At 44.6% G+C, this 12,115-nt stretch overlaps 1 protein-coding gene across 5 annotated transcripts in view; it reads right to left on the minus strand.

Annotated features, from left to right (window-relative positions):
- Positions 1 to 12,115, minus strand: part of EMSY (EMSY transcriptional repressor, BRCA2 interacting) — a 698,405-nt gene that overhangs the window by 543,467 nt on the left and 142,823 nt on the right. For all 5 annotated transcript variants that reach the window (XM_069640042.1, XM_069640040.1, XM_069640041.1 and 2 more), the window contains one exon: positions 295 to 537. In XM_069640042.1, coding sequence (XP_069496143.1) covers positions 295 to 537 — 243 coding nt within the window. The remainder of the gene's footprint in view (positions 1 to 294; positions 538 to 12,115) is intronic.

The raw sequence follows: 12,115 nt of genomic DNA on the forward strand, positions 1-12,115 counted from the left end.
GCTTCAAAGAAGGATTGTGTTTGCATTAAACGCTACTTAAAATGTTTTTTATTCAGCTACATGTTGCAGGACCTTGCCCCATAAACTAAGATCACAACTCTTACATTTGACAACTTTACATCGGACACCATTTCTGCGGATAGAAGTTTTTTTTAGCTGTTTGCAATTTGTGATATTGAGACAGTGCAGTTACCCCTATTGAATTTAATTATTCATCTTATTTACTAAAACGTTCCTGCTCTCCTTGAGCAGCTTGAGATAAATTAAAATTAAAAGTGTTGCATATCAACCTACCAGATTCCTGCTTGATTTGTATGGTGGGTTTGACACCTGCTTGCACCTGGGATTGCTGCTGGTTTACTGGAGAGGTCTGTGTCATCTGCTGTAGTGACTGTTGTGACATCTGAGGCAATGGCTGCCTTGGCGTCTGTGGGTACTGCTTTGGGAAATGCGCCAGGATCTGTGTAGGAGATCCCACCAAAGATTTGGGGGATGGAAGTCTGGTGGAAGCAACTTTAATTGCTGATGTAGGGGTGCCTGTGGAATAAAGATGGAAACCAAATATGTGCACAGTGATGCTGTAATACAAAGTCATACGAGTAAGGAAAATCACACAGCAGCAACTCATCACAAGAGGCAAAGTCTCAGACATGTGGGCAGGGTAGGGGAGTTTTCACACTGCCACCAACTAACCGGTAACTATCAGAGCCTTGACAAACATTTTGTATGCCATATTGATGCTTGTACTTGTAGTCCATAGTCCCTCATTCTCCAAGTTAATGGGGCGTCTACAAGTAGGATGGGAATCTGGATTGCAAGTTAGCCAGGATACAAATAGCAAAGGGTTAAGACATTTGAAAAGGCAGAAGAGCCAGATCACCTCATCTCAAACGTCTTATGATCCAGCCACCTCCTTCCTACCCCAGTTCTTAAAACAGATGACAGATGTATTGACTGAATGAAATGAGAGTTGCACTGTGCTTTGCCAGTACAAGAGTCACCATGGAAAGTGTCAGTACAAGGGAAAAACTAACAGCATCAAATCTACTAGAAAGGCAAAAATGGGAAACTCAGCAAAAGTCCAAAGGACTAAGTAAATAAGTCATTTTAGAAGGCCATGGCAGGTTTGGCATCCACTCTTGACAAGACATACATAGTGCTTGGGGAAAGGTTTCAGGAGTAGCCTTAAAAATAATATCAAGCAGTTTATTACTGCTAGGACTCAAATGCAACCCTGGCAAGTAACAGCATGGACATCCATTTCCCCAGGAGTGAAAAATGTACCAACGGGTAATACAGGATCTATAATCCCTCTTGCCAGCCATTGGGCTAACGTAAATGACAAAGAAAAATACAACTAAACACAAGAACTCATCAGTGGAATGCACAAAAAGGAAAATAATTGATACATTTTTTACATTACATATTCTTTGATTTTTAATATTTTTATTTTACAAAGTGTAAGGGTGCAGAAGTAAGACTCTGACACGGAGGGGTCATAGTAATTATTAGAAATGTTTATTCAAGTGCAAAAAGGAAAAGAAAAACCTATCTTGCCATAAATCTAAGAGGGGTTTTCCAGCCTCTACTGAAATAGCTAGTGTCAGAATGTCCAAAGCAAAAATGCCAATGTATGACAGAATCATAACTCTGTCCCTCACACTCGTAGTATAAACTAAATGAAAAAAAGAGGGTCTTTCTAGCCCATAAGGAGTGGCACCCTTCCCCTGGACAAAAGACAGTTCCGGAATCTTCATACCTTGAAGTATTTGGGGATATGGAGTTATTGCTCATTCGCATATCTCTCTTAGTGTCACATACCCTTCATGTTTTACTAGTTTATCGGCCTCCGACACCCGTTTCATCTTTTCCCTTGGCCTTTTTATTCAGTTTGTTGCCAACTTAAAATTGCACTTTACTCACTGTTGCATTGCTGGAGATTTTAACTTGCACCCTAATGATCCTACTGATCACTCCACCATTAGCTTTAGAGGATCTAGGCCTCCCGCAGCTGGTTCACCAACCTACTCACAATCATGAAAACACACTGGATCTTATATTCTCAGCTGCAACATTCAACCGTGTGTCCTGCCCTGCCTGTCCTCTGGACAGATCATTTTATTCTACCTTTTAATATTAATATTCCAGTTGCCTCATCTGAGCAGGCACTCTCAAGGCCCACCCCATACGCCACAGAACTTAGTTCACTGTTCTGACAAGTATTGATCACTTGATTAGGCTTTCCAAAAGTCTTAACTTTTGCTAGGGTCCCAGACCCATTCATGTGACTATGGGATTACTTGCCCCCCCTTGGACTGTCTCTGCCCCTGGCGCCTCCCCACTCATCTACATACTTTGTTTTGTGCTCCGTGATGTTCTCAGGATGTCCTGTGCGCCTACCGTGAGCATTGGGGCTTCAACATTCTCTCTGCCTTGCATATGTTCCACCGTAAAGTTTAAACCCTGCAATCTGGTTATCCATTTCGAGATGTGCCTGTAAACACCATAAATACCTTTCTTATTGAAAATAGACACACAGGGCTTATGGTTGGTCCGAATAACAAACTATCTCCCATACAAATGCACTTCAAATTTCAGGACAGCCCAAATAACTGGCAGGGCCTATTGCTCAATAACAGAATACCTGCATTCAGCATCTTTGAGCTTCCGTGAGGTAAACACAACCGTATGTTCAACTCTCCCATCCTCCTCTAAAAGCACAGCACATAAGCCCCATTCAGACGCATCAGTATGAAGCATAGTCCTCATCCCTTCTCTGAATCTCTGGAGGACCGGGCACTGACTAACTCTTGCTTGACCTGTGTAAACTCCTTCTCGCAAGATGAGACCAGTCAAAGTTGAACCCTCTCTTGGTCAACACTCTCAACTCAGTGGTCTGGTTGAATATGTCTTTGGAATCCATTGACAGTCTAATTAAGAAAGCCTCTAGTTCAAGGGTCGCCGGCCCAAATGGTATGTCAAGCACTCTTTTAAAAAATGACCCGTGATGTGGTCTAAGATGTTGTTTATTTTATTCAGGCAGTGTGGAGGACCTCAGTGATACCATATACTCCATAAACAGACTACAAATACTTCAAAATGAATCTGCCTGAATCAGCTGTATCATCCCAATGGGGGAGAATATCTCCCATGCTAGAAGGAATCTTCATTGGCTGAATGTATCAGCAAGAATATGTTTTAAGGCTCGTTCTCTGATCCACAAATGTTTCAATGGCGGCCCACCTATCTATTTCAAGGAACAAGCAATCCTATACGTCCCCTCAAGATCACTCTGCTCAAGTAACTGTGGATATCTGACTGTCCCAAGATGAAAAAGAGCTAGAGGCTCAGGGCGACGCTTTCCCGTCCTTGCAGCGCAAGCTTGCAACAGGCTGCCCGCGGACCTACACTGGGAACCACGTTATCTGGTGTTTCAAAAACACTTTAAAAATCTCCTATTTGAATAAATCTCCCCCCTGCTATGCTCTCTGCCTCCGCCCCACAGTAAATGATCCATGTGTTTGTTAATGTGTTTGTACCGTCTTTGGTCCCGATAATTGCCAGGGCTCAATCCATCTCCCATCTCCCTTCTTGACAGCAAAAGTAAGATCTTTGTTGGGGTGGTTTTTGCAACCTGGTGGATTGGGCTCCTCTCACAGGCCACCTCCAGAAGTATCAGACTGGCATCGGTAAGGGGCTAGGTACAGAACTTAATGGTCTGGTGGTGAGCTGGCTAAGGGAAGACTCATTTGGGCCTGGAAGATTGCCTTTATGGCTGCCATTCATTATACACAAGCATTTGACTGTGGTAAATCACAATTTTCTATGGTGTAAACTGAGGGACTGGAATATACCTGAGTCACTTTTATCTATTCTGATTCATCTCCACAAGTGCACACTCTTGCAGGTGCGGTTGAACGCACAGGGTCTTTCCTGCTAGATGGGGGCTATGTCAGGGCTGTGTGTTAGCTCCCTGCCTCTTCAACCTCTACCAGTCTGATCTGGGAGAGTTGTTATCAGCATCCTCCTTTGCTCAACCTAGGTTCTCTTCCATGGCAAGCCCATATTTAATTTACGCTGACAATGTCATCCTCATAGATAAGACCCTGGTGGACCTGCAAAGACAGATTCATGCCATCCGGCAATACTCCACTCGGAAACTGTTAAGGAGAATTCTCAGAAATGTGCTAATTCCCTTCTACCTTAGAGACCCCCAGCTCTTTTTGCTGTACTTTAGGACCTGGAGAGAGTGATCCCTTTTATCCACTCTCTCATGTATTTTTCTGTGATTTGGGCTCTGTTTCTTTTTTGACTTTGGAGTCTGACAAACTCCATAGGCATCATCTTTACCTTGTGACACACGGCACCTTCAGTGCAGTGGTACAAGGAAGTCTCTTAGATTTCCCAAAGTTTAAATACCTTCTCTTGGCGAAACTACTGTTTCCAAGAGCAGTGAAGTAAAATTGACTTTACTTACACTTTTTTACTTTCTAGACCCAGCACAAACTATCTTACAATAGGGTGCTGGAGGGGTTACTTTGTATCCCCTTTGTCTAGTTTCTCATGTAACATTTTTATGTCACCCTTTCCACAATTAATGGCTGGTGGCAGTGGTTTACTTTTTCCTACCATTGTGTGTTTTTACCACGGGCTGCAATAAGACACCCATGGGTGCCCATTTTGTCAAAATGGCCCCAGTCTTCTTTTTTCGCCATTTCTTGTTGGAAATGTCTTCTTGAGATTTACTCAGCGCGCCAAACCAGGTTTGGTCTCTGATAGTTTTGTCTTTGGCGGTATTCACTGGTGAAGCCCACCTCTGGCTCCATCATGTCTGGCAGGGGCAGGAAGCGAGGGAGGTGCCCGAAGCTCCCTGTGCTTAAGCCCCTTGGTTACAGGAATGCACCCAAAAGGTGATTGGCCGGCTGGCTGTCCTTGGAGGACAGCCATCCTGCTGTGTGAGTGACAGCTAGGCTGTGAATGAATGGGAGAAGCCTGCATACAAGACAAGGCCTTTTGCTTGGAAGGCAGAGTCGACCACTGGACAAAGGAATCTAAAGAAGAACTTAAAAGAGACGGTTGCTGCAACTCCTGGTCCGTTGGTTTGCCCGGTGAAGCCCTGTTGCATTGCTGAAGCTCCGAATTCGCCTCGACTAGAGAAGCCCTGCAATGGATGACTTCTCCCCCTGGGTTGTTGGGACCAATCAACCCCAAAGTGAACTCGTATGGACATCCTCTCGGAGCTGGCTGTACTTTCACTGCTGCTGCAGGAACCGAATGCCAGGGAGAGGAACGCCAGATCCAGGGCATTGCTTTTAAGCCGGACCTGAGCTCCAGGAAGATCCTTTGGACTCCCATGAAGCAGGACTGACCAAGCCTGAGCCACCTCAACAGAGTGCTGGACCCCAGATGTGAGGAAAGTCCATAGTGGTATCCGAGAACCGCAGTGGTGCCATTTGCGAGAGATGCGACGAGCTGAAACTGTGAAGTGTCGCTGATCGGACGTTTGCCCATTGCTGCCGCCGACTTTCCATTCGTAGTGCAGGAGTCCCCAGATGTCCTCCCGCTTGTCCCCACGACTGAGGCCCAGGAACACTGGATCTGCAAACCTACACAAGAACAGAAGCCAGCAGGAAGCAATTTTTCTTCTAACCAAAGGTACTGTAACTAAGAGGACTTACCACTTGTCGTGTAGCCTCACTTGTTCTCAGTTGAAACTTGTCTTGGTTGTTTTGCAGAGTTGCTTGCAGCTTTGCCCCTCACAAGCCTCCCAGCTTGTGGCCCTACAGCGATTTCATTTTTATACAAAAACTTCTAAAAACTTGAAAGTTTCTTCTTACCTCTGACTTTGTACGTTGCCTTTATCCCAGGAAAGGGTTCATTTACTTTGTATTGGAGGATTCTAAAAGGGATTTGTACGAAGGGGCCGCATCCAAAGGTTCGCATGAACAAAAAGTCAGAAAAATGCTACCACCAAAGGTTCGAACACCAAAAACTGTGTGGTATATTGAGCGCGGTGTTGCGGGGGACAACACCGCAGCACACCTGAAAAAACAAAATAATAAAAAAAATGGGGACTGCAGGGGTGTCCCCCGCAACAACGCAACAACCCGCTCACTATACTTTGCAGTATAGTGAGCAGGGGCTGCAGGGGGAAACCCCTGCAGCCCCTGTAAAAAAAGGACCCTGCAGCGCCGGTTCCCGATCACAGAAATGAAAGGGAACTGGCGCTGCAGGGACTCAGCGTGAAGAAAAAGGTAAGTAGGGTATGTTTATGTTGGAGGTGTGGGTGTTGTGAGGGTGGGGGTGTGCTGTGGGTGTGGGTTGGGGGTATGGGTATGTAGGGGTGTGTACGTGTGTTCGCATGGGAAATGTGCAAACCTTTGGTGGGTCGCACATTTCTCATGCGAACTTTCCGGCCACGGGAAAATCAGCCGCGGTCGGATCATGTAGATCCTGTAAAGGTACTTACCTGCTTAAGAATATGTGTTAACCATTGTTTTATTTCCTCAACTTCTTTTGACATATCCTCAGTATTGCTCTAAATGTACCAGTGATATATTAATGTCCACAGTGCCCTAGATATTTAAGTCACCTCAGGGTGTAGGAAGAATCTGTGTGCCATCCCAAATGGGTATTTGTTGATTCAGAGAAACTAAGAGTGTATTTTGAAGTATATTTCTGTGTTACATATAGATTGCTCCCTTCTAAATAAGGCTTATTCAACTGACTGTTTAATAAATTCATAATTGTTTAATCAAGAAACCTTGAGTGTAATTGTTTATTTGGATAATTGTAACTGTGAATCTCTGTGTGATAACCCTACAGCTAACATTGACGCCTCTTGAGATAAGCCTGGCTGCTCAGTCACTCTACATGCTTATACCAAAGGTTGGGTTAACTATTGCCAAGAGGTCAAGGCTGGTGCAGTCTCCCACAGGGTACTGCATACAAGGTTGCCTAACAGGAACGAACTGTGTATCAATAGCAAGACCAAAGTGATTAGATATTGCTAACAAAAAAAGCCAAATGGGTTACAGTTGGCATATGAAAAATCAAATTTTGTTCCCGGGACAATCGTTAACCTATTTAGGCTTCATAATGGATACGCACATGAATATTGATACCAGAAAAAAAGGAAATGACTCCTTCACTATTTGCGCAGCGCCACAATAATAAGGAAATGACTCCTTCACTATTTGCGCAGCGCCACAATAATTCATGCAAACATTGATTATGATTTTCCTCAATACATCCTTCACTAAGGGCAATTAGAATATTCTATCAAGGAATGTGAGAACCTACCTAATAAAGATTAGGATGTATTGAGGAAAATCATAATCCGTGTTTGCATGAATTATGTGGCTCTGCGCAAAAAGTGAAGGAGTCATTTCCTTTTTTCTGGTATACTTAGCACGGAGCAAGGGGTAGTCTCCGTAACTTCACAAGCATGCAACACCACCACAGGCGCAGGGCATTTTAAGTTGATATCCCAAGACCCCAATACGTCAATATCAACATTAATATTGATGTCCCGGTGGGTCGGCTGCTGACGAAGGCATCTCAAGCAGCGTAGCAGATGAAGATTTGGTTTTAATACGGTGGGTTCCTTCATCTGCCCGTTGCTTAAATATTATAAAATGAAGGTGTCCCTCAGTTGCTATATGTCACACAAATTAATCACGAGCTGCGCTCGCTTCAGTGTGGCAAGATCGAATCCAGGGTATGGAAGGAAGTTCTTGTTTTACCAGATTGTATGTTTATGGCCTCATTGAGGTATAATCTTGGTTTAATCTTGTGGAGGTGCCTGATAAGAGTGGAGGATCATTTTGCTGTATAGAAGGTTTTTGGAGCCTGAAAAGGACTCCTTGCTTGAAGGCTTGCTATGGGTTCTACACACATCCTTAATACTAGCTGTGACCAACTTTAGGAAAAGTGCCTACAAAATCCTGAATAAGGTGGTGCTATCAACCAGTGATCTTATTATTAATCCTAATCCAAATGAGGTAAAGAAGCGTCTGATGAGACATGATTGGATAATTACAATTTCAAAGATGAGGCAATATAAATTATACAGCAGTCTGTCACCACTTGATAAGCCCCGGGGTAGCATTAGAAAATTCCTGAACAAGTATTGGGCTTGCCAGTTCTTGCGATATAGCATGAACCTGCTCACCAAGGGTGAGATATGCCAGATTAGATAACTGAATATGGTGACTGGCATGAGTTGTTCATTGTGCAAGGACTTGGCAGTCTTACAAAATAGAGGGCATATTGATGGAATTGTCCCGCCGTAGCAGTAGTTAGAAGTTTATGGATGGGGCGTTATGTACATAATTTTGCTCTGCTCAATACAGATCACTTTTTTGCCTGACTATCAAGTGGTCAGGAGACCATTACTACTTTTGCTGTTAGGATCCTACATAAGGCTAGCTTGATAAGGCTATGATGGTAGGCAACACAAGCGGCTTAGCTACTTGAGGTGCTGATTATTTTTGCTGTGGCGATTATGAAATGTGATGGGTCTTCTTCCCCCTCTAAGTTATTTAGAAATGTCTTCTTTGGAATCATCAAAAGTCTTGAATTGTTTTATAACTATTGAAGTATATATGTGATTGCATTTGCATTTGACATGTTTAGGTCTTTAAGATGTTTTTAGATGTACTTTTGTGTAAGGTTGAGTATGAGCAACCAGAATTACAATAAATAAATGATTTACACACAACAGATCTCAGCCTGCGATCAAGTTCATCCCTGTCATTGCCCCATACCAAGATCTCATCTTGATCAAATTTGACCCCAGTCGGCCACCAAGCATGTTATGCATGACTTCCTGGAAGACACTGTCTGCTGAGACCAACCCCAACAGCATACTCACACACTTAAACATGCCTATATGGGTAATGAAGGTAAGGATGTCATACAAATCGGGGGGGGTTAGGCAGGGGATATGCAAATCTGGTGATACACCAACCGCAAATCTAGACCTTTGAATCAGCCATATCAGCATTTAACTCCTTGATCTGAGGTAGAGAAAGCCTCTCAGTGACCACATTGTTGGTATCAATTCACAACCTAATAGAGCCATTGCTTTTTCTTACTAGCACTATGAGGCTGACCCACTCAGAGGTATCTGCACGTTCAATGACCCCCTCTTTGAACATCCTCTCCAGCTCCTCTTCAACATCCTTGCTGAAGGACATGGGAACTAAATGCAATTTGGCAACTGATAAAATGGCATCTCTTAAGTTTGATCTTGTGGATAAAACCTCTCATACAACCCACTTTGTCCTCACACTCTGGGCCCACTTCGCCACCTCATTCTCATCTTGTACTTTGATCTCTGATATCACATTACTCGTAACAATATACACATGTTCTGATGCATTTGGGTCAAATTTAATTCCCAGATCAGCTTGACCGCTCCATGATCGCACGTTCTTACCAACATCCGTGACAAACACCAGAATATAGGTATGCCTCCCTTTAAATGCTAAATTACCTTGCAGCTCACCAATAACAATAGGCTTCTCACCATAGGCATGAGCTTTCACTCTGGCTTCCTTCAACACACAACAGGATAATTCATTCTCAGGATTTCCGACTGATCAAGGTGTAATCAGCCCGCTGTTGACAAGGATGTCAATGCACAATCCATTCACTCACACCATGGCTTTAGGCTTGTTCATCTTTGCTTCACATACAGCATTAATCATATGCACCACCTCCAACCCACCAAAAGCATCATAATCCTCATATCCAAAGTTTTCATTGACATTAGAACCAGCAGATATCCTACAACACTTGGCCAAATTACCTATTTTCCCCACACAATCCTCATTCAAGGAACGCAGCATTACATTCTTTATCAAAGGCCAGATGCTGTGCACTGCCAAATCGGCAAGTGCAGGACCCTTGATGAGATCCTTGCTGAGAGCCCGCAGGACCATCTCTGCGGAATGGAACACCACCCTTCAACCTGTAACGCCTTTTCATTTCAGCGTCTCTGTGAGGCTCTTTTCTGTTGTTAGCCTTGGATATTGACTTGTTCCTGCGTATGAGATTGGCCTCAGCCGGTTCTTCACTCTTGATCGTCTGCTTAGCCGGTTCTTTGATGCACAAGGAGGTATGCTCAACCGGTTTAGCGAATTTTATGGCCCTATCTAAATTGGGGTATTTCTCTCCACAGTTCCTTACGGACCTTATCAGAGCATTTGATCATTAGTTGGTCCCTCAAGTGCTCCTCCTGACAGCACAACCCAAAATGGCACTTGACAGCCAAACTGTTAGGCTCACCTGGTATCCACAGGGACCTGTGGATACCAGGTGAGCTGGTTTGCTCGCTGGTATGCTTGTCAGCTTTGCCCTGATGTGGTCTGCGGGGAAGGTTCTGCCTGAAAATACAGGAGGACTCTGTTCAAGACTGACCGACTGGGGTAAGTATCCTCCCTCCACCCCCGTATGCTTTCAGTCCCTCTGGCGCCCTCTCCTCACCTTGTCGTAGAATTAGGCGTGCTCTCCGTCCTGCCTTCTATGCAGGGGCGCGTTGTCTTTCATGGGCGAGTGCGGTCCAGTTACTTCACTGACGCCAGCCCGTTTGATATTGTTCAGGTAAGTATTATTGCTGTTCTTTAGTTTTGTTGCTATCCTGCATGCCTTTCTTTGTTTAAAAGGTCTCTTTTTTCTCCCTTAGTTATGCTGAGCTTCAGCACGGCGAACTGGCTTGGTTGTGCCCCGCTGGTAAATGATGGCGCATTAAGAGCACTATGATGCGGTAAGTAAGCGCTATGGGCAGCGCTGCGAAGTCTTGCCTTTGCTAACCTGCGTTTTCCTTCTTTGTGATCGCAGTGTTCTCCAGCGCGAGTGGAATGTCCGGAGTGGTGCCAGCCGAGAGGCGAACAGCCAGGTAAGCCTTTTGAGCAGTTCGTAATTTGTAAATGTCTCTACAGCTTTCTTTAATGTTGCTTCTATCTTCCTCTTTGAGGTCGTTCTGTCCGGGAGGCGTGCAGATTCGAGGAAGCTGTTCTCAGTAGCTGCGAGTGTTTAAAGATGAAGACTGCAGTTAAGATGCTGCTGCTAATCATGTTCCTTTTGTCTCCTTGCAGGTTCTGCTTCTCCGAGGTTCGAGGGAATATCTGGACACTGTGAGGGTCACGTTGAAAGCTGCAAAGTAACACGAAGCATGCTCTGCAGTCAGGGTGTGGTTTATATAGCCCAGGTAAAGTAGTACCAGGGAAAGTAGTTCCAGGCCTGCCACACCCAAAACACTAGACTGCATAGCTTGGTTCTTAGGAACCAAGCTATGTGGATGCCTCCATGTTGGCTGACAATACAATAAAGTAGTTCCCAAGCACATTGTTGTTCATGGTGTATGAGCCTGGCGCCATAGGCGCCAGGACTGGCCCCATGAGGGCTTTTGAAGAGGATGCCAGGCTCTAGAGGCCCGAGTCCTGACTGCAACTGGCCAATGGGTTTGCCAGAGGGGGTTTTGGGCGAGGGTCGTGACACAAACCCTTTAGAGCTGTGACAAACTCTTCAACGCCCTCACCCTTCTTTTGCTCTTGGGTGACCAAACCGGTCTCAAACACATTTAAAGCCACACCATCATCAAGGAACGGTGCTGGTAATCTCTTCAAGACTTCCTGGCCCCCATGGCCTAAGTAATGGTACAGTACTGCATCCTTCCATTCCACAGAATAATTCCGACAAACTGCTAGTACAAACTTAAGGAAGTCTTCCCTCCAATCCTTCCACTTAATGAGAGGCTTACCACCCTGAGAGAGACACAGTGCAGGACCAGAATAATCGCCATAACTAAGAAATAAAAAGAAAGAAAGAAAAAAAGAGATTCTGCTGGCAGTATGGCACAACAGAATCAATGCACCACAAAGTATCCACTGGACTGGCTGTCAGACTATGCAAAGCTATGCCGATGTATGTTGTGCTCTGATGCCAAAAACAAAAAAAAACAAAATCTGCTGGGACGAGGATGATGCACGCTGTGTCAACACTGTAATGCTGAAGTTTACGATGGTTTTCACGGCAACCAAAATGCTCCATATGTTTAACGTACTTTTCTCTCGCTTTTACGATTTATCGACTCAAATGGAGGGCTCGC

The sequence above is a fragment of the Ambystoma mexicanum genome, chromosome 7q (assembly GCF_040938575.1).
Source record: "Ambystoma mexicanum isolate Mex_15411 chromosome 7q, UKY_AmexF1_1, whole genome shotgun sequence".
NCBI lineage: Eukaryota > Metazoa > Chordata > Amphibia > Caudata > Ambystomatidae > Ambystoma > Ambystoma mexicanum.